At 40.7% G+C, this 22,796-nt stretch overlaps 1 protein-coding gene across 1 annotated transcript in view; it reads left to right on the forward strand.

Annotated features, from left to right (window-relative positions):
- LOC126281558 (myrosinase 1-like) overlaps window positions 1-22,796 on the forward strand; it is a 99,607-nt gene that overhangs the window by 74,937 nt on the left and 1,874 nt on the right. Inside the window, exons 8-10 of the mRNA XM_049980629.1 lie at window positions 502-617; window positions 12,099-12,233; window positions 12,330-12,436. Of these exons, the coding sequence (XP_049836586.1) occupies window positions 502-617; window positions 12,099-12,233; window positions 12,330-12,436 (358 nt within the window). The remainder of the gene's footprint in view (window positions 1-501; window positions 618-12,098; window positions 12,234-12,329; window positions 12,437-22,796) is intronic.

Genomic DNA, 22,796 nt, shown 5'->3' on the forward strand with positions numbered 1-22,796 from the left:
TGTAGTACTTAGACTATAGTAGATGTCAAAGAGAAAATCAGTTTGCATTTACAACGCTTATTTACGTTACTCATATTACTGAACTGTAGAGGTAGAGAAGACACATTTTCACAATACTCAGATTGTTTGATATTGTTAATGATATATACACATCAGTTGATTCTGTTAAGAAACTCGTCAATGGAGTACGAGTTGGCCGTCAATAAATTCTTTTGGGTTGTCCTTAATCTGAACTTTATTTGTGGTTACACGTTAATGGCTGCACGAAAATAATAAGAGGACCAACTGTTATATACATCACTGCAAACAGAGGTAATAACTGCCCTACATTAACATCATTGTTTAGTAGATAGTGTTACTTAGAAGTGTAATAGTTGTCGAAAGTTATTTACCGGTGACAGCTGCTCGAGATAATGCTAGCTATCTTGATAAAATTCTGACCTATATTGTTCTCTCTGTGTTATAACGTGGATTAAGTTACAGCAATTATCTTTCTTGCAGGATCGGCTGACTTTATTGGAGTGAATCACTACCAAACAGATTACGTGACGTCAGGCGTGACTGGTATATCGCCGTCCAAAACCCGCGACTCTGGCGTCATCACTTCCGTTTCTAGAGTAAGCTATTACCATTACTAGAATTATTCAATATTCATATAAAAAACCACAAATCGGTTTCTCCCCTCAGACGCAATCATGAGATACGTGAAAATTACAGTATTTAGCAACAATATCTGATGAAGGTAAGCACTGAATGTAGTAACTTACAGTCATTGTTATGGAGACGACACGCAGAAAGTTAAGAGGTACACTCGCTCAAACACAAAGTTGTGTATGTTGGATGTATAGTGATTACTATAGGGTCATTAGTGTGGCGAATAATCCAGGCACAACTGTGGGGGTCAGCACATCCGACTGCAACCATAAGAGTCATTTAAATGTGTTCAAACAACGTACTAACAATGGGGCAATTGGCACACTACACCTAAGCCGCCGTTTTTCTTCTTTTCTAAGAAACCAGTCACTTGGCCTAGCCAAATTTAATGTCCCTTATGTGAATGCCCTTGTTTTGTTTATTTATAACATCATTAATGGACTGTAACTGTGATTGTGATTACCGTAATTTATGTTTAAGACGGCTTCCGAGTATTGGACTTGTGCTCATGTTTACCCAGGAGTTAACTAGTGGTCAAATGCTTTTATCTTCAAGTGATAACTGTCGTCATAAAAGTCGTAATTTATTACCCAGGACTGCGTCTCCTTCCCGCACTGGCGCGATGTGCTGCTACTGGTCCAGTCCCCACCTCCGCAATCCTCAGAGGGGATTTGGCATTCGTAAACTGCTCCTCGCTCGAGAAAGCAGTAGCACTAAATTCAGATGATATTCGCAGACTTACGGCACGGTACTGCATCCAATCGTTTTGGCTCCTGTTTTCTCAAATTTCTGGCAGAGTATTGCAGCTAATGCTATTTTGCGCAGCATATGACGCTATTCACGATTTAGGGGTAATTTAACTGACTTTTTTTTAAGAATCTGCACGTGAATATCGGTTTCGGTGCTATTTCACCGATTTTCCTCCACCTTTCAAGAAGACACCCGTAAACATGAGTTTCGCAGCTGCTTAACTATTTTCCCTCACTTTTCAAGAAGATACGCATAAATACAAGTTTCATAACGATTTAATCAGATTTTAAGAAAACGCACGTAAATACGGGTTTTGATCTCAATGATTTTTCAAGAACACATACGTAAATACTGGTCTGTGAATTTTTAAATATTCCCACAATGCATTATTTAGTCACAAATAATATCCTGCTAAGTACCTTCTGTAAGCACACCACTGCTTTTTACGGTTTTACCGTTTTTTCCCCAGTGATGCACAAATAGCCAATATTTTCAGGACGTTATACGTAAAAGTATGGGCCAATGCATCACCGCTACGGGATAATTAAGAAAACATACGGATCTTCAGCGTTACATCAGTTTTATTTAATGACAAATATTCACCAGGCCTACGTTTCACTTTAACGAACTTATCCCACACAAATAGCGAGTAACGACATAATCAAGTCCCATAAAAGTCCCTTAGAGTTGGCAAAAATAACGTTAGGAACGGTTCTGCCCGTACGCCCGTAACATCCCGCATTTACGCTGATACCTACGGGATAAGAACACGAGAGAGAGCTATGCACTTTATTTAAGAACAAACAAAAAATAGCTCCCGTACTTCGAACAGTGTATTGTTATCGCACCGCAGGACACGCTGTTTTAATCCCGTTTTGCACGAGCAACTTTCTGGTCAGAATCGACTACTCGAAGCGCGCGCGCCTTCCGTGTTTGCTACCGACCGAGGTGGCGCAGTGGTTCGCACACTGGACTCCCATTCGAAAGGACGACGGTTCAAACCCGCGTCCGGCCATCGTCATTTAGGTTTTCTGTGATTTCCCTAAATCACTTCAGGCAAATGCCAGTATAGTCCCTCTGAAAAGGAACGGCCGACTTCCCATCCTTCCCCAATCCCATGAGACCGATTACCTCACTGTTTGGTCTCTTCGAGCAAATCAATCAACTTTGGTGTTTGCGCGTATATCAGCAATCAACCACGATGCGGGTGTGTCTGTGACGTCAGTGATCAGACTATGCAGAACATGGAGTTAAAAAATTTCTGAGTATGCTTGACGCTGCGCGTGAGCAGAGATAAGGGTCTATGGTGGCTTCTGCTAATATTGTAAGCTGTAACGTATTCTGGTCGAGTTTACTCTTACTATAATAATGGATTTTGTGCTTTCGTGGCACACTGAAAAGCTACAGAAGGTCTTCGTATTTTGTTCCTACTAGTATTCCCACACAAAGAGACGAAATATCTGAAAGAAGGGTGATGAGAAAAAACTACATTATGAATAAACAACAACGTGTTTTAGTAAAAATTATTTCAACAGTGAAAAAGTCAGAATTACTGGACGAGAAAAGTAATTTTCGTTGTTATTTAGCACCTAGGAAGAAAAAAAGATAAAAAGGATAAGAGAAAAAAGGCGCAGTTTACTGCGTTCAACATGTTGTCTAATGATCCAAGCATATGTTTTCTAGAGCACGTAAATGTATGTATTCTGAAATGTTTGGGTGACATTTTTCCTATTCTTTCAGTTCTCAGGAGTGTGAACAGTTTACCACAAGACCTTTGACAAGAACGTCCACTATGAATTCTGCTTTGATTCATTGACTTGAATTATCCAACGTTGGTACTCATCTACTTCAATTTGGAGGAAGCCACGAGAAAATACGGTTGCTTTCTGCTCAACTGAGCGGCTTCAAAATGTGTGACAAAACTGACGATCCCGCCAAGTGTGAGGTATGCAGTGTTTTCCGCTTTCTAAACGCGCAAAAATTCCGACCCATCGAAATTTGTAGACAGAGAACTGAAGTTTACGATAGTGTGAAGAATGAAGCATCAGTATGAAAGTGGTATGCCGTGTTTAATAGCCCGCATCTCGTGGTCGTGCCGTAGCGTTCTCGCTTCCCACGCCCGGGTTCCCGGGTTCGATTCCAGGCGGGGTCGGGGATTTTCTCTGCCTCGTGATGGCTGGGTGTTGTGTGATGTCCTTAGGTTAGTTAGGTTTCAGTAGTTCTAAGTTCTAAGGGACTGATGACCATAGATGTTAAGTCCCATAGTGCTGAGAGCCATTTTGAAGAGTGTTCACGACGGAGATCGCTCGGGCCTGCCCTCAGTGGTGAATGACGGACTCAGAGCAAGGAATGAAACAAAACTCCAAGAAGATAGGCCTTTCACAATTAGTGGACGGCATTCGTACATTTTGGAGATTTGCAAGAAGTGTGTTCAAGGAGACTGCTAGTGCACGTATGGGCTATAAAAAGTGTGCCAAGTGGTCTCCTCGAATTTGTCTGATGATGATGAATTTTTGGATCACATAATCACTCGTTATGAGACTTGACTATGACATTTCACACCGGAAGCATAGCACCAATCAATCGACTGGCATATTAACAATCCCCCAACGAAACCGAAAAAACAAGAAGAATTGGCTACGGTTGTTGTTGTTGTTGTTGTTGTGGTCTTCAGTCCTGAGACTGGTTTGATGCAGCTCTCCATGCTACTCTATCCTGTGCAAGCTTCTTCATCTCCCAGTACCTACTGCAACCTACATCCTTCTGAATCTACTTAGTGTATTCATCTCTTGGTCTCCCTCTACGATTTTTACCCTCCACGCTGCCCTCCAATGCTAAATTTGTGATCCCTTGATGCCTCAGAACATGTCCTACCAACCGGTCCCTTCTTTTTGTCAAGTTGTGCCACAAACACCTCTTCTCCCCAATTCTATTCAATACCTCATTAGTTACGTGATCTACCCATCTAATCTTCAGCATTCTTCTGTAGCACCACATTTCGAAAGCTTCTATTCTCTTATTGTCCAAGCTATTTATCGTCCTTGTCTCACTTCCATACATGGCTACACTCCATACAAATACTTTCAGAAACGGCTTTCTGACACTTAAATCTACACTCGATGTTAACAAATTCCTCATCTTCAGAAACGCTTTCCTTGCCATTGCCAGTCTACATTTTATATCCTCTCTACTTTGACCATCATCAGTTATTTTGCTCCCCAAACAGCAAAACTCCTTTACTACTTTAAGTGTCTCATTTCCTAATCTAATTCCCTCAGCATCACCCGACTTAATTCGACTTCATTCCATTATCATCGTTTTGCTTTTGTTGATGTTCATCTAATATGCTCCTTTCAAGACACTGTCCATTCCGTTCAACAGCTCTTCCAAGTCCTTTGCTGTCTCTGACAGAATTACAATGTCAGCGGCGAACCTCAATGTTTTTATTTCTTCTCCGTGGACTTTTATACCTACTCCGAATTTTTCTTTTGTTTCCTTTACTGCTTGCTCAACATACAGATTGAATAACATCGGGGAGAGGCTACAACCCTGTCTCACTCCCTTCCAACCACTGCTTCCTTTTCATGCCCCTCTACTGCCATCTGGTTTCTGTACAAGTTGTAAATAACCTTACGCTCCCTGTATTTTATCCCTGCCACATTTAGAATTTAAAAGAGAGTATTCTATTCAACATTATCAAAAGCTTTCTCTAAGTCTACAAATGCTAGAAACGTAAGTTTGCCTTTCCTTTGTCTATTTTCTAAGATAAGTCGTACGGTCAGTACTGCCTCACGTGTTCCAACGTTCGCCGAGGTCGGCTTCTACCAGTTTTTCCATTCGTCTGTAAAGAATTCGCCTTAGTATTTTGCAGCTGTGACTTATTAAACTGATAGTTCGGTAATTTTCACATCTGTCAACACCTGCTTTCTTTGGGATTGGAATTATTATATTCTTCTTGAAGTCTGAGGGTATGGCTACGGTATTTTCTAATATTTCGCGTGTCCTGCTCATCGACTACATGCCTAGAGGCGAGGTCACAAATGCAGCGGCCTACTGTCAGACGCTTCACCGACTTCGCAGCGCCGTTAAAACAAGCGGCACGGAATGCTAACAAGTGGAGTCGTCCTCCATCACGATAACGCACGCCCGCGTGCAACGGGAGTGACGCAGGACCTGGTTCAGCGGTTTTAGTGGAAAATGTTTCAATACACGCCATGCAGTCTTTCTTAGCCGAAAGTGATTATCACTTCTTCCCCAAATTCGACGATTTTTTGAATGGACGTGATGGAAGTGATGGCGAACTTAAAGGAAGAGTTGGTTCAACAAAAGGGCGGCAACAGAGTATGCAGAAGGCATAGTATAGGTAGTAAAACGGAACAAGTGTCTAAATTTGTGCGGTGAAAAGTAACTTCGGTATCAAATCGTATGTAAAACACAATTTCGTTTAATTATATCAAAAATTTCTGTAGAAAAGAACATTCTTTCCTTTCCAAATGAACCTCGTACGTGCTCAATTTTCTTCCATCAGAACAATCAGTCATACTCCGATAATTATCAAATAATTGTTTTTATATACTTTAAATTCAGCTTGTTTGTAGCCCTGCTTGTGTGCAGTGATGAGATTGACCAACTTGTGACACACATACACACACACACACGATGTTTACTATACTTATCGCAGTGTCACTGAACACATTTCTCACATATCCACTTACCTGCTATGTTTGGTCAGCAGCAAAACGTATCGCAACTTATAAACGTATGAATATTTCCAACAATATTTTTTGAACAATACACTATGTGTCGTCACTCAGCCCAACAGTTCAAGCGCTGTTTCATCAAACACAGCAGCTAATGAGACACTAATGTGGCTGCTGTTGGTGGTACTGGCGTTGCTGCTGCTGGAGAAAACTTCAGCATTGACTTGGTCTGCCTTGTACTTCTTGGTTAATTGGCTCTCTATGTATGACAGAGTGTTGGACAAGCGCTACCACTCAATTTGAGTCACCTAAACCCTCCTACGATGCAATAAATTCTCTGTTTCAATTTCCACCTCTAACTCAGTATCTGATGAAATGGCGACACTGACAAATTGCAAACCACACTTGGTCAAATAAAACATTCTCGTGTGAAGCAACATTGCATTGATGACTAGATGAAATAGTGGGATTATATACATGAAAGATAGATGGCGATCATTAAGATGTGCATTTACATAATAAGTCAACATTTTTGAAATTTTACGATGAGTGTGTTTCGAACCTCGGGAATTCTACGTTTCGATACTAAAATTGCGATTCTTTACTGCTGGTCACTGCTTACTTCCGAAGAAAGTGTCCAGATCATGGTGTAATCTCAGCTATCAGATCTAAGTGTGACTGATGTAGGAAGGAAAAATAGAATATATTTTAACGATTTTCCACTACAGGTATTGACAATGTGCAAAACATAAATAATAAAATAACAGCATTTTCTACAAAACCGTTATTCGTTTATCAGAAATAGATCTCTGACACACCAACATGAGGGAACAGAAGGTCCAAATTTATCGCAGACTGCAGTATGTCTGAATGAAACTAATAGCACCCTCATTTCTTCCCAAAAGAAAATTTTATCGCAGACTGCAGTATGTCTGAATGAAAGGAATAGCACCCTCATTTCTTCCCAAAAGAAAATTTTCACATGCAAGCGTTGTCAGAGGCTCTCACAGCCACACAGCATTCTGATGCTGCTTTCTGAAGACACAGTATGATGGGGGTGCATCCACTACAGTAATTTTTGCATTTATGTGCTGACAAATATTGCCCTCAAAATCTTTACCCTTCGTAAAAAAACTGCAGGAAAAACGACACAGCTTGCTGAACCTATGAATTGTGCGTTTCTTCCCAACATGTATACCCTACACCACAAGAGAAACACACTGTTTAATCTCTGTTAGCACCACAAAAGAACTCCAGCTTCATTTAGTTTGTCAAAACGTTGCTTACTAGCCAATGACCAACCACCAAACGATACCAGCCACACATCAGGTATTCTATATTTATTCTGAATTACGATGCAAAGTTCCTTTGGACATGCATGCCGAAAGGAAAAGGCACTGTGGCGACAACAGCCGGTGTGAAAGACATTAAATGTATTCGCCGTTGCGAATATGGACAACCGTCAGCTTTGGAATGGAATGACGACAGTGAAAATTTGTGCCGAACTGGGAATGGAACGCGGATTTCCCACATATCGCGAGCCGTCGCCTTACCATTTGGGTATCCGTGCACGATTCACGGCCTCACCCAAACTTCCAAATGTCGCCAACCAGGTGTCTGTACTTGTACATCCATGTATATTCCCACACAGGTGAGACATTTTACCTTAGAATCGCTTCAGAGTTCATTTGGAAACGCAAGCATAAATACGAATCATCCACCGACATCGAGCAAGCGACTTTCAAGTGAAATGTTTCACCTGTACGGAAACATACATAATGGATGTACGAGTTGAGGTTGTAGACACATCATCAACGACTTGTGGAAGTTTGGGTCATGCGGTGAGCCGGGCACGGATAGCCAAATGATAAGGCGACCGCTCATGATGAGCGGGAAATTCCGGTTGGTAAGGCGGAGTGACAGTCGTTTGGAAACTAAGCTACACACATCTGATTCCATTGCTCTCCTGAATGACTGAGTACTTTTTAAACACATATTGTAACTTTGAGACGAAACCAGTGGTTCCACCTTACTGTGTCACATTGTAGCTTGTGACAGTGATTTTATATGTCGCGTTAATCATTCTTGTAAGTGGAGTACGGTACAGTAAGCCTCTGTAAAAGGGATGTACGCCAATGTGTTCATTTATTTATTATTTCGTTACGTACCTCCTTTAGATTATCTTCATTATGTTGTTATAAATTATAGAATTGTTTTATAGTGAGTTCGTCTGCAGAAGAGCTGTAGGACAGAGATGCATGCTTTACTTAGATTTTGGTGAATGTCTAACTCCTGTGGGGAACTGGCAAAGACACACCTGTAGTTGTAGATGGTTGGTGGGGTACCCGTCTCATTACCCCTCAGGGAAGAGCGGAGTGACCGTTAAGGACTCTTCGGCATCCAGTTCCTGGTCTGGCTAGAGGGTAGGCGGAAGCTGTGATGGGTCCGTCACTTAGTTTGCAAAAGTTGATGAGGATGAGGTACCTTATTGTTAAGACTACTAATCCATTCTTTTTCAGCGAAATTATAGTCGGGTTATGTGGCGACCACCTGCTGTAGTAGTTTTACAGACACATTCAGCGGTGAGATGTTTGATATTTCATCGAGAGCACGGAGCACAATAAATCCAGTTATACAAAGGCAACCTCGAGGTGCCTTCAACACATTTGGTTTTATTTGAATTCTGTCATCAATTATATTTCCTTTAACGCTAACGTAAATTAGTTTGCCAAATATTACACGAATTATCTTTGTAGAATGGGCCTCACCCTGTGCGTTCGATAGAACTTTGTGGTCGCCTCAGTATATAGCAGAGATTATAGTACGCTGTATGGTTAGGCATTTTGAGCATGAATTGTGTGAAATACTTAAGTAAACTTGCGAGTGAAATTCTTTGCTAATTTTTTATTTCCGGTCTACTGGTCATTGTCTCTACGCTGCCACGGGAGCAGTTCTGCAATGAGACTTGACCACCAGCGTCCTAAACTAGGTTCAGACAGGAAATGCGTGTGAAGTTTATTTTTGTAATACAACCGAAAATGATCCACATGAGTGAGTAATTAAAAGAGCCGTAAATTTCCGACTACCAACTGGACTTGCGTGCAAAAATCATGCGTCTCGTGTGAATTTCTGACTATTTTCCAAGAACGATCGACTAAGGTGAGTTGCAGCATACCGCCTTGACTTCCAACGTGCTATTGGCTGCACAGTCATTGAAAAATGATCGTCCTCGTTGAAATTCATATTAGGACAAATAAGTGTATGTGAAGAATTTAGTAGGATGTAATAAATTTTATATCTACATCTACATCCATACTCCGCAAGCCACCTGACGGTGTGTGGCGGAGGGTGCCCTGAGTACCTCTATCGGTTCTCCCTCCTATTCCAGTCTCGTATTGTACGTGGAAAGAAGGATTGTCGGTATGCTTCTGTGTGGGCTCTAATCTCTTTGATTTTATCCTCATGGTCTCTTCGCGAGATATACGTAGGAGGGAGCAATATACTGCTTGACTCTTCGGTGAAGGCATGTTCTCCAAACTTCAACAAAAGCCCGCTCCGAGCTACTGAGCGTCTCTCCTGCAGAGTCTTCCACTGGAGTTTATCTATCATCTCCGTAACGCTTTCGCGATTACTAAATGATCCTGTAACGAAGCGCGCTGCTCTCCGTTGTATCTTCTCTATCTCTTCTATCAACCCTATATGGTGCGGATCCCACACTGCTGAGCAGTATTCAAGCAGTGGGAGAACAAGCGTACTGTAACCTACTTCCTTTGTTGTCGGATTGCATTTCCTTAGGATTCTTCCAATGAATCTCAGTCTGGCATCTGCTTTACCGACGATCAACTTCATATGATCATTTCATTTTAAATCACTCCTAATGAGTACTCCCAGATAATTTATGGAATTAACTGCTTCCAGTTGCTGAGCTGCTATTTTGTAGCTAAGTGATAAGGGACCTATCTTTCTATGTATTCGCATCACATTACACTTGTCTACATTGAGGTTCAATTGCCATTCCGTGCACCATGCGTCAATTCGCTGCAGATCCTCCTGCATTTCAGTACAATTTTCCATTGTTGCAACCTCTCGATACACCACAGCATCATCTGCAAAAAGCCTCAGTGAACTTCCGATGTCATCCACCATGTCATTTATGTATATTGTGAATAGCAACGGTCCTATGACACTCCCCTGCGGCACACCTGAAATCACTCTTACTTCGGAAGACTTCTCTCCATTGAAAATGACATGCTGCGTTCTGTTATCTAGGAACTCCTCAATCCAATCATACAATTGATCTGATAGTCCGTATGCTCTTACTTTGTTCATTAAATGACTGTGGGGAACTGTGTCAAACGCCTTGCGGAAGTCAAGAAACACGGCATCTACCTGTGAACTCGTGTCTAAGGCCCTCTGAGTCTCGTGGACGAATAGCGCGAGCTGGGTTTCACACGACCGTCTTTTTCGAAACCCATTCTGATTCCTACAGAGTAGATTTCTAGTCTCCAGAAAAGACATTATACTCGAACATAATACGTGTTCCAAAATTATACAACTTACAAGTTACTTAATTTGATGAACTGGTGTCAATTACAACTTTATAACGTGAGAATACAATTACAAAGGTACAGAAAACATCGTCAAAACTTCTGGGCGCCGTCTGATCGCTGATGACCGTGACAGATGAATCATTAGCATACGGCCCCTCAGGTTTGCACAATTTATACCCTGGTGACACTGAACACAGTCTTTGAGGGCGTGGTATTGGTTTCTGATAATGCAGAAAAATTTGAAAAAAGACGGGAAAGACACTACACAGATAAATAGTGTATCAGAAAATACGTTGCTGCAACGTTATACACAGTTTTGGTTCAGTCCTTCTGAACAAGAAAATTCCACTGTGCGGACTACAACTAACTTGGCTACATCCAACTGACCCGTTAGAAATTGTGCCGAAGACAAAAAAGAAGAGCTCTGGTACCGATATTATCAATGGCGAACTTCTGAAACACTCTTCGTAGTGAGTGAAAGATAGATGCTTTCATATGAGTATACTGAATACATGCGTGTGAGACATGCTGAATACGAACTGAGTGAAAAATGTCTTAATATAAGCGATGTTCCATACAAGTGAAAGTGTTCATCCTATAAGCTACAGAGGTGTAACTTTGCTGAACGTACCATAGAAAATACACGCTAAAGTTATACACAGAGTTAAAGTACTGTCGGAACATTTCCTCAGTGAGGGACACCATGGTTTCAGGAAAAAAGATTGTACACTCATAGGAAAGCCAATACTGTGAAAGGGGAGTGAGTGTAATCTGTCGAAACGCACATTGCTTATAGACAGTGTACAGAGAAGTATATTGTGGTGCATTATCAAATGGAATGAACTGCCAAACCATAAAATAAAAACAGTAAAAGATATTTATAAAATACGATACATAGTAGAAAGAAACGATAAACTATACCGCTAGACAAGGGAGCCCCATGTCTGAAGTGATGTTTTCGATCTACCGATTGTCTCTCTTAATAGTCGGCAGGCACATTTTCTCTGGTGTTTCAGCAGATATTTGCAATTTTGGTTTCGAATTATGTAGTTTGAGTAAGTCCAAACAATTATCGCTTGTCATGCCTTTCATGCAACACCAAATGTCAACGGAAAACCTCAATTTGTTTTAGTTATAAACAAAATAATTTTTAAATCAGAATTTTGCGGGATCATTGTATAGTGCGCTCCCAAACTAGTCTTGTCTGATATTCGTTTGATCGATATGTGTTAAAAAATGCACAGTAAAATATGAAGAATAAACAGTGTGTGTTTGTGTGTGTGAGTGTGTGTGTGTGTGTGTAACAGTGGGAGGGAGGGAGAGAGAGAGAGAGAGAGAGAGAGAGAACTGTTGACAGAGTGTGCCTTATGCACACTTCTCTTAAAAAAAGAGTGTTAAATGGAGAAATTATAAGTACAAGTAAGATTTTCCTTTTTATTTTCAGATAGATTCCTCGGGATTTCGAAAATCATTGAATTGGATTGCTAACGAATATCCGGGATACCCGATTATTATAACAGAGAATGGTCTGAAAGATTTTGGTGGCCGTAACGACGTTACCAGGATAAATTACTTTGCGGTATGTAACACTTATTGTACAAGGCCGCTGTATAACTCGTGTTTTTGAGTACGCAAACTCATTTTGGTTACAAGTATTTTAATTTACTATTTTCAGGATTTTCTGGGAGCCCTCCTGGAAGCGGTGAACCTAGACGGTGTTCCAGTGATCGGGTACACATTATGGTCTCTCATGGACGTCCTGGAATGGGATTCAGGATTCACGTGAGTAACCTTTAGAAACTGCTAAATAAAAAGATTTGCCCTAATTGTATGTCTGCCGACGTTTGTGGGATTAGAATGAAGGGAGAATGAAGAATAATAATTCTGAAAGCACACTGACTAGCCAAAACGTTATTACGGCTGTGATCTCTTTAGTTTTCTCGGCTTGATTAATTAACGGCTCACTTCTGGGTGTTCAGTTGAGTTTTTGATCCCATTTTATGCGGAAAATCCATGAAACTGAAACAACTCGGCTGTGCACCCGGAAGAGCGTCATTAATTTATGTCCAGATTGAATGCCATCTGACGGGGTTACGGCCACTTGACGCGGGAGAGAAAGTACTCGGGAAATTTTGTAAACAATGATCTAACGTTTTTTTGTTTACTTACACATTTTTTTGCAGTATCTCTTTACAGTCCAGTATAGTCTCCTTGTGTAGGATTCGAATGAAGGGGAGAAGAGAATGAAAGAATAACATGTTTGAAAGCACACTGACGATCCAAAACATCATTACGGCTGTGATCTATGAGTGAATCCCAACGTCTCGGAAGCTTTATTACTCCATCCAGGACACCCCTTCTGTTCATCTGTCGAATGGCTCGGGTAACGGTGGTAGAAATCTCTTCCAGAGAAAGATAACAACTTAGGGAATTTGTCCGGGTTTATAGGCAGGATGCGGTAACACTTACAATCCGTATGTTTGGGCTACTACATGCTGATGCGAGCGAGCATTTTCGTGATGAACGAGTGGCCCAGCTTTGAGCAACTAATGTCTGGTCTTGTGTATTTTTATGCTTAGGTTTTACATTAAGTTACGTTAATACACTACTGTGACACTTGCTGTACATGGGACTCTTTCTTGATGATTTCTTGGTGATCATAAGCAAAAGTCATCATTTGCTTGAGCTTCGGCCAGCCGGTGTGGCCGAACGGTTGTAGGTGCTTCAGTCTGGAACCGCGCGACCGCTACGGTCGCAGGTTCGAATCTTGCCTCCGGCATGGATGTAGGTTAGTTAGGTTTAAGTAGTTCTAAGTTCTAGGGGACTGATGATCTCAGATGTTAAGTCCCACAGTGCTCAGAGCCATTTGAACCATTTGAACCTTGAGCTCCGATTGAGCGCTTCGAAATTTTTTCGGACAATCAGAACCTGAAGCTCTCCACTCATTTGACTGTGAGTTCAACTCCGATTCAGAGTCTCTAACTCACGTTTTATCAGTAGCGACAATTGGACACAAGAATCCTTGACCTTCACCATCGAATCGTTGTTTGAGAAAGGTTACAATGACCAGGCGTTTGTGATTCTCTTCAGCAGTCAAACAGTGCGCGATCCATCTCACAGAAATTGTTCTCCTCGTCTAATCATTTGTCATAAGACGAAATACTTATGTTTGGAGAATTCCCGTAGCTTCAGAGAGTTCCTCACAAGTCGCACTGTAATCTCCTTCAAGAGCATCTGCCGCAAGTTTCACACTTTGTTCATCTGTTGAAGTTTTTAGTTTTCCGGGTCTTGGATTATCGTCTACACTCATACAACCACTACCAAAACGATTAACCCAACTTGAAACTGTACTACTATCCACAACAAGCTCGGCACAAACTTAACTTAATGTACTTTGGATTTTTATCGGGTTTTAACTCCGTAAAGATTCGATCTTGGTGTACGAGCTTTGTTGTTCAAGTCACAGTACAGAATACTGCAGGGTTCATTTCTACATCTCGCAATTTCTATGTCAGAGTAACCCCCCCCCCCCCCCAAAAAAAAAAAACATATGGTTTTTCCTGAAATTCCCAACTACAACGCGTGCTTTATTTATGAAAAGAACACATAAAACGATGGTCAAAATTTCAGGAAACACTCCTTACACATAGAGGAATAGAATGTGTATGGACGTGAGTCCAGAAACGCTTTAGTTCCATATCAGAGTTCATTTTCTATCCCTCATCATAATCACATGAATCATGGGGAAAATGACCGAGTTGAAACAATCTTAACAAACAGAAAGCAAAAAGCTGTGCTGAATATTTGAAAATACGTTGGAAGAAGAAAAAAATTTAATGACCAGGGAGAAATCACGAAGAAAGTCCCACAAGGTTCAATTTTTGGTCCACTCCTATTCCTTATTTTGGGCTGTCGAGAAACCTTGCGAAATAATGTTGAGCAATCAACAACTAAGATTTTCTGTCAACGTTTGGGCCGCCATTGTTGACTGTTTGTTATGGCCTCATTTTATTCCACCCACACTCAACGGAGGAACCTACACTGCTGTCTTAGAGAATACTCTATCTGTTCTTCTCGAACATGAGCCTTTAGGAGGGTGACACACGTACGTCGCGTACAATGGAGCTCCTCTTCATTTCAGTTTTAATGTTCGTACGCTCACACATACCACGTTTCATGACGGATGTGTAGAAGTGCACCTAAAACCACAAGACCTTTATTTGTGGGGGGCATTTGAAAGCTCTTGTGTACGGAAACCCGGTACTAGATGTACAGCGTCTTCGTGCCCGTATTGTAAAAGGCTATAAAACAATGCACAGTTCTCCACGGCTATAGCAGTGAAGGAGGGATTCAGTGAGGCCGCGGATTGATGAATCTTGTTAATTGAGGGCATTCTGAACATTTCATTTAGATTGGCGTTTCACATTATGGCGATACGCTCTTTTCCTGTGTATTCCCCATAATTAATGTGTTGGAGAATTGTAGACACCTAGCTCTAACTTAGAAATGATGTCCACACAATATATTTATTTCTTCTACGTGTCAGGAATATTTCCTGAAAGTTTGGACATACCTTTTTCTTACAGCCTATATAAGCGAAGTAGAGATCACTAGGGGAACTGAACGTATAATTATTTACATTTAACTTTATTGCTGCTCCGTTACCTAGGTAACTAAGTAGACTATTTTGTGCATCACCGTTTTTAAAAAATTGTATAAAAGACGATTTTGTTGTATCCTTGTATACAGTAATGATTTTATAATTAAATAAAAAATTAAAAATTACTTTAGATTGACATATTGAAAGAATATTTTCGATTAGGAAGGAAAAAAGAAAAATAATAAAATGTGTGTTCCCACCACCGGTGCCATTCCAAACGCGAGACCCTCGGTAGTACACTTCGATCCGCTCATCTCTGCGTGGCATACTGATTTCTGATCCTAGTGATTTACCGACTCTAAGGAAGCATCTCCGAAAGAGCGTGGAGTCGCTACCGTTAGTCTGTATTCTACACGATTCTGTTCCAAAACTGTTCTATTCTATTCCAAAACTGTTCTATTCTAATTTAATGCAAGTACTTGTATCGTTCAAATTATTGGTTGGCCTATTTCGTTTGGATACCAGTTCAAAATAGTTCAAAATGGTTCAAATGGCTCTGAGCACTATGGGAGTTAACTTCTGAGGTCATGAGTCCCCTAAAACTTAGAACTAGCTCTACACATTTAACGGGCCTATTTGGGGCATACCTTTGCACGGTTAAAGCTAGTTAGTCTACAGACGTTAGTCCTTGTATTTCCTTATTTGGCAGGTGTTAGCCGCCAGTCTGACAATATTGCTTCCACTGTAAACTCTCATTGTCAGAGTCAGTGCTTTCGTTCTGGTCCGTGTCGGTTATTTTCCACGGATAAGGTTCAAATGGCTCTGAGCACTATGCGACTTAACTTCTGAGGTCATCAGTCGCCTAGAACTTAGAACTAATTAAACCTAACTAACATTTAAACATCACACACATCCATGCCCGAGGCAGGATTCGAACCTTCGACCGTAGCCGTCGCTCGGCTCCAGACTGCAGCGTTCAGAACCGCATGGCCACTCCGGCCGGCACGGATAGGGTTTATCTCGGGTAGCTGCCTGTCCTGTTCTTCCGTACTGTGTTGTTTCTATGTATTTGGCATATAGTATACGTCATGTTGTGTCAACGGATCTGTTTGGATATTACCATTTGTCTGGGTCTCTTATGGATTCGTAGATGTTATCATGTGCAAAATTAGTTCATCGAGTCCACAGGCGTAGTGTGCAATATAAAAACAGGGTTGCCACAGGTTCTGAAAACCAGGGAATTTCAAACAAGTCCGGGAAATCAGGGAAATATCAGGGAAATTTGAAAAAACCTGGAAAGATTTCGCTTTTGTCCCAGTAGACGAAATGGTGGCATGAGGTGGCATGCACCGTCGGTGGCTGGGTGCTGCTGAGAACATGGGCCGCTTCCCTGCTCTCTCATCCCTACTGCTTCTCCGCTTCTTACCACTCCACTCAGATTGCCGCTAACCTAGTAGCTGCCGGTGAGATGCAGAGAGGCGTGAGGCGTGGTTTGTTTTGATCTGATTCTCGAAAACTGTTGCCGCAGTGGCCGGAGGTGGCGGGCATGTGTGCATGAGTTATGCCTCAGTGGTTATGTGGATGTGTGTTCTCTCATTTTCTGACAAAAGCTATGGCCGAAAATTTAGTCGTGAGAGTGTGAATGTTTTTTCTACGTTCCTACCTGCGGCCTAACAATCACCTTCATGGTGAGTTGCTACCTATTCTCGTTATTACTGCTCGCAGCGCATTTGCTAAAGTTACCTGTTGCATGGATTGATCACCGTTGTCTCATTTCATCAACATTTTGTCTGTGGGTCTTGAATTTCTGGCCACACGAGTGGGTTTCCACGACGGACCAAAACCGCAGCCCATTTCTGCGAGTACCTGTAATGGATCGGGCCTGCTGACCTGGTTCCCACTAACGCGTAGGCCCTGCCAGTCGGCTAGTCTCACCGACCTGCCCGCAGGCCGAGTCTGTCTGTGTGTGACGTAACGCAGCAGATTTTCACGGCTTGTCCTTGGACTGCAGCGATCCTCAGAACTTCAGGAATCGAGTCTGTCTCACCGCAAGTACGTTATGTAGTGCGGCATTTTATAGACATTTTATTTGTACTGGTACATTTTGGCTCTTCGAAAGTAGTTCAAATGTTAGAAAGTATGGCTGATAAGATGAAGAAAATCGTGCCAGCAGCTGGTCGTTTGCATGGTTTGTACTCATATACTTCCCGAAAGAAAAATCACACAATACCTGTAAAATAATAGCTATTACACAGTGGGTAATAACTCACAATAACAAACATTGTACAACCAACATTTTACTGGCGGTAACCTACAGTGTTGGTTTGCACAATTCTTTGCCGCCTTATACACTTTTTTCAAGGGGCCTACTTTTTTCTGAGCTTATTTCTGAACTCAGTGAAAGAATTTCAAGTCTTTCTTGCGACTCCAAGGAAATGCGTATTTTTCCCAACAAATGTATTTCGTTTTACTGAAATGAAATAATACCCTGGTCTTAATGGAATACATATTCCATTTGGCTTGCTTTCTCCGTCTACAAACAGTTCATTACAAAACATTTTGATGTTAATACTAATTTTTGCTCACATCAGGAAACGCCATCTACTTGCAATTTTTTTTAGATATTTTCTCGTCTGCACTTGTACCGCAACTACAAATACATATTGTCAACTTACGTCTTAACTCACCCTTGAGATCTCGAAATCGTCAGGGAAAAGTGCTAAAACTTGTCTGGAAATCTGGATAATAACAGGGAATTCCACTTGGGGAAACTTGTGGCAACCCTGAAAAGGCAATGTCCTGTCCCACTGACTGACTGACTGACACATCATCGCAAAGGATACAAATTTAAAATTTGAAGAAGGTTCGAAATATCTGTGCTTTATAGATCTAGAAAAGGCATATGACCGGGTTTTTTAGGAGGAAGTTATTGTCTGTTCTACGAGATTATGGAATAGGAGGCAAACTTTTGCAAGCAATTAAAGGTCTTTACGTGGATAGTCAGGCAGCAGTTAGAGTTGACGGTAAATTGAGTTCATGGTTCAGAGTAGTTTCAGGGGTAAGACAAGACTGCAACCTGTTGTTCATATTATTTATGGATCATATGTTGAAAACAGTAGACTGGCTGGGTGAGATTAAAATATATGAACACAAAATAACAGTCTTCCATATGCGGATGACTTAGTTGTGATGGTAGATTCGATTGAAAGTTTGCAAAGTAATATTTCAGAGCTAGATCAGAAATGTAAAGACTATGGTATGAAGATTAGCATCTCCAAAACGAAAGTAATGCCAGTGGGAAAGAAATATAAATGGATTGAGTGCCAAAAGGAGGAACAAAGAACAGGTGGACGGTTTCAAGTACTTAGGATGCATATTCTCACAGGATGGCAACATAGTGAAAGAACTGGAAGCAAGGTGTAGCAAAGCCAATGCAGTGAGCGCTCAGCTACGATCTACTCTCTTCTGCAAGAAGGAAGTCAGTACCAAGACTAAGTTATCTGTGAACCGTTCAATCTTTCGACCAACTTTGTTGTATGGGAGCGAAAGCTGGGTGGATTCAGGTTACCATATCAACAAGGTTGAGGTTACGGATATGAAAGTAGCTAGGATGATTGCAGGTACTAGTAGATGGGAACAATGGCAGGAGGGTGTCCACAATGAGGAAATCAAAGAAAAACTGGGAGTGAACTCTGTAGATGTAGCAGTCAGGGCGAACAGGCTTAGATGGTGGGGTCATGTTACACGCATGGGAGAAGCAAGGTTACACAAGAGACTCATGGGTTCAGCAGTAGAGGGTAGGAGGAGTCGGGGCAAACCAAGGAGAAGGTACCTGGATTCGGTTAAGAATGATTTTGAAGTAATTGCTTTAACATCAGAAGAGGCACCAAAGTTAGCTCTGAATAGGATATCATGGAGGAATTTTATAAGGGACCGATGCTCCAGACTGAACGCTGAAAGGCATAATCAGTCTTAAATGATAAATGATGATGAAGAAGGTGTGAATCTTATAGTGTAGGTATCGATTAAGAAGGGATTATCCGAAATTACACTCTTAATAACAATTTGTCCATTTTATTTGGACTGTTGAGCTCCGTGGCCGTGGATAATGATATTTCACGGAAAAAATACGGCAACCAGCCACTTTTTAATGCGTTTTTTTATTTACGCCAATATGCATTTCGGGTTTGCACCCATCTTCAGCTGGCAAATTACATGGATCTTCAATTACTACAGTAGTACAATCTCGACAGCAGTTTGGATGCTGCTGCAGGCCTGTGCAAAAGCAACGACTCCAATCATTTACTTCAATTTCGCGAGTTTAAAGTCACACACTATCAGTTGTTCATTTTACTTACATTCTCCTCTCCTTGTTTTTTTTTTTTGCTTTTCTTCTTTTTTGCAACATCACAAACACTTTTTATCGCGTATTTTGCGGACTGCGTCATCCGCCATGTTGTAGACTGACAGTTTTTGTTCACATACAAATGGTTTGTCTATGGACAGAGTTATATTTTTACGAAAGTTTTGAGGTTCTAAGATAAGCTATTGTTTTCTAAATTTGACTTGGCTGATAGAAGTATTCTAAGTACGATGTATATATTTTTTTGTAGTATTGAAGATAATAAACTAACATAACACATTTATACAAAGCAGTAATTCATACATTTACAATATAACAAAGATTGAATTAAGATTTTAGAATTAAGATTTTTATGTTTTATATTATTACATGCATTTGTTGGGTTTATAATAGATTATGTTATTTCTTGATTGTGCTTAGTAAGTGGTTTGTTAAGTACAGTGTGGAAGTTTTTTAAAAATTATCGGTTTGGCAGCTCTGTTTGGTCGTTAAGTATGTCAGAAGGGGATGCATGTTTATGTGAATAAAGTGCGATTTCTTCTAGGAGGTTCATTCTTTTTCCTTTGTTGGCTAAGTGGAGAACTTGTAGGTTATGGGATATGTCTGTTACGTGATGTTCTTCTTCTGCTACATGTTGGGCGAATGTGGATTTATTTAAGTTTTTTAAACGAAGAGCATCCATGTGTTCTCGAAACCGTATGCTGAACTTTCTCCCTGTTTGGCCTATGTATGTTTTTGGACATGAGTTGCAGTTAAGTTTGTATATTCCTGATTGATTGTACGGTTTGGTATTATTTTTAATGTTATGGATAGCTTTGTCATTTATTTTGTTATTTGTATAGTAGCTGATTTTGATATCTGTTCCTCAGTACAAGTTTGCTATTTTATATGACAGCTTTCCTACAAATGGCAAGCTTACATATTTTTCAGTTGGCTGTGTTGTGGTATTCTTTAATGTAGTTTTAATATTGTATTTGTTTATGTAGGGATTTATCTTAGAGTTTAGTTCATCTAATAATTTTGGATTGTAACCATTATTGTAAGCAATTCCTTTGATGGTGTTTAGTTCTTCTATTTTGTCAGCTGGTTCTAGTGGTATTTTGTGCATTCTGTTTAGCATTGCTCTGTATGAAGCTGTCTTATGTTTATCTGGGTGGCCGGATGACTTATTAATTGTGTTATCTGTGTATGTTGGTTTCCTGTATACTTGAAATTTGTGTTTGTTGTTGGAGCTACTTATGGAGAGATCCAGAAAATTTAAACCTACTTCTGTTTGGTGTTCTACAGTGAAGATGATGTTCTGATGCATTTTATTCATTTCTTTTGCAAGGTTATCAATTTCTTCTGCTGTTCCATCAAATAAGACTATTATATCATCAACATACCTTTTGTAATAAATTATCTTGTTTACCACCTGGGGGTTTTCTTTAAAAAATTTACATTCTAAGTTATTAATGAAAATATATGAAAGCAAACTGGCAAGGCAGCTACCCATAGCCAGACCCTCTTTCTGCTGGTACATTTTGTTATTAAAAGAAAAATAGTTGTGTGATAGTACTAGTGTTAACAGATCAATGAATTCATATATTTCTGGTAATGCCAAATTTTTATGTTTAAGTAAATTGTTTTTAATTATTTCTATTGTTTCTTTGACCGGTGTGTTTGTGTAGAGGTTTGTGATGTCAAGTGATGCAAACCTAGGAGTATCAGGAATCTGAATTACCTTTAGACAATTAATAAGTTCATGAAAGGGTTTTTGAAAGTATGTCGGTATTAAGGAATCTTTTAAACTAGAACTACGAAAATTGGTATCTGGTTTCTCAATCAGAAAATAAAAAATACTCGTTTCAGACTGTTTGGAAATCAACCACTACTGCGGTCAAGTAGTGGGTGAAAGTTTTTATGAAAATAAATAATTGCCAAAGAACTACTACAGGATTTCAAGGCTACATATATGACAACTGATAGTGGACCTCTTGGTTAGAAAATAAAAAAAAAACATATGATTTCAGTATTTCTGGAAATTCAGTCCCTAAGGAAGTGGAATAGGGTACGAAAATGTTTAAGAAAATATTTCGCTACGTTAAAACAATTTTAAAACTAAATTTATGAAAATTGGTATTTATTTCCCTTCTCGGTCAGAGATAGAGAAAAATTGGTTATGAAATGAAAGTTGCTATGGAAACACCTACAAAAGAAAGCGAAAGGCATGATTATCAATAACCTTGGAGTCTAGCCATCATACCCGTTTCTTGGTAAGAAATACACTACTGGCCATTAAAATTTCTGCACCATGAAGAAATGCAGATGATAAACGGGTATTCAATGGACAAATGTATTATACTAGAACTGACATGTGATTACATTTTCACGCAATTTGGGTGCATAGATCCTGAGAAATCAGTACGTAGAACAACCACTTCTGGCCGTAATAACGGCCTTGATACGCCTGGGCATTGAGTCAAACAGAGCTTGGATGGCGTGCATGCAGCTTCAACCCGATACCACAGTTCATCAAGAGTAGTGACTAGCGTACCGTGACAGCCAGTTGCTCGGCCACCATTCACCAGACGTTTTCAGTTGGTGAGAGATCTGGAAAATGTGCTGGCCAGGGCAGCAGTCGAACATTTTCTGTATCCAGAAAGGCCCGTACAGGACCTGCAACATGCGGTCGTGCATTACCCTGCTGAAATGTAGGGTTTTGCAGAGATCGAATGAAGGGCAGAGCCACAGGTTGTAACACATCTGAAATGTAACGTCCACTGTTCTAAGTGTCGTCAATGCGAACAAGAGGTGACCGAGACGTGTAATCAATGTCACCCCATACCATCACGCCGGGTGATACGCTAGTATGGCGATGACGAATACACGCTTCCAATGTGCGTTCACCACGATGTCGCCAAACACGGTTGCGACCATCATGAAGCTGTAAACAGAACCTGGATTCATCCAAAAACAAAACTGACGTTTTGCAATCCGTGCACCCAAGTTCTTCGTTGAGTACACCATCGCAGCAGCTCCTGTCTGTGATGCAACGTCAAGGGTAACCGCAGCCATGGACTCCGAACTGATAGTCCATGCTGCTGCAAACGTCGTCGTACTGTTCGTGCAGATGGTTGTTGTCTTGCAAACGTCCCCATCTGTTGACTCAGGGATCCAGACGTTGCTGCACGATCCGT

The sequence above is a fragment of the Schistocerca gregaria genome, chromosome 7 (genome assembly GCF_023897955.1).
Source record: "Schistocerca gregaria isolate iqSchGreg1 chromosome 7, iqSchGreg1.2, whole genome shotgun sequence".
NCBI classification, from domain to species: Eukaryota; Metazoa; Arthropoda; class Insecta; order Orthoptera; family Acrididae; genus Schistocerca; species Schistocerca gregaria.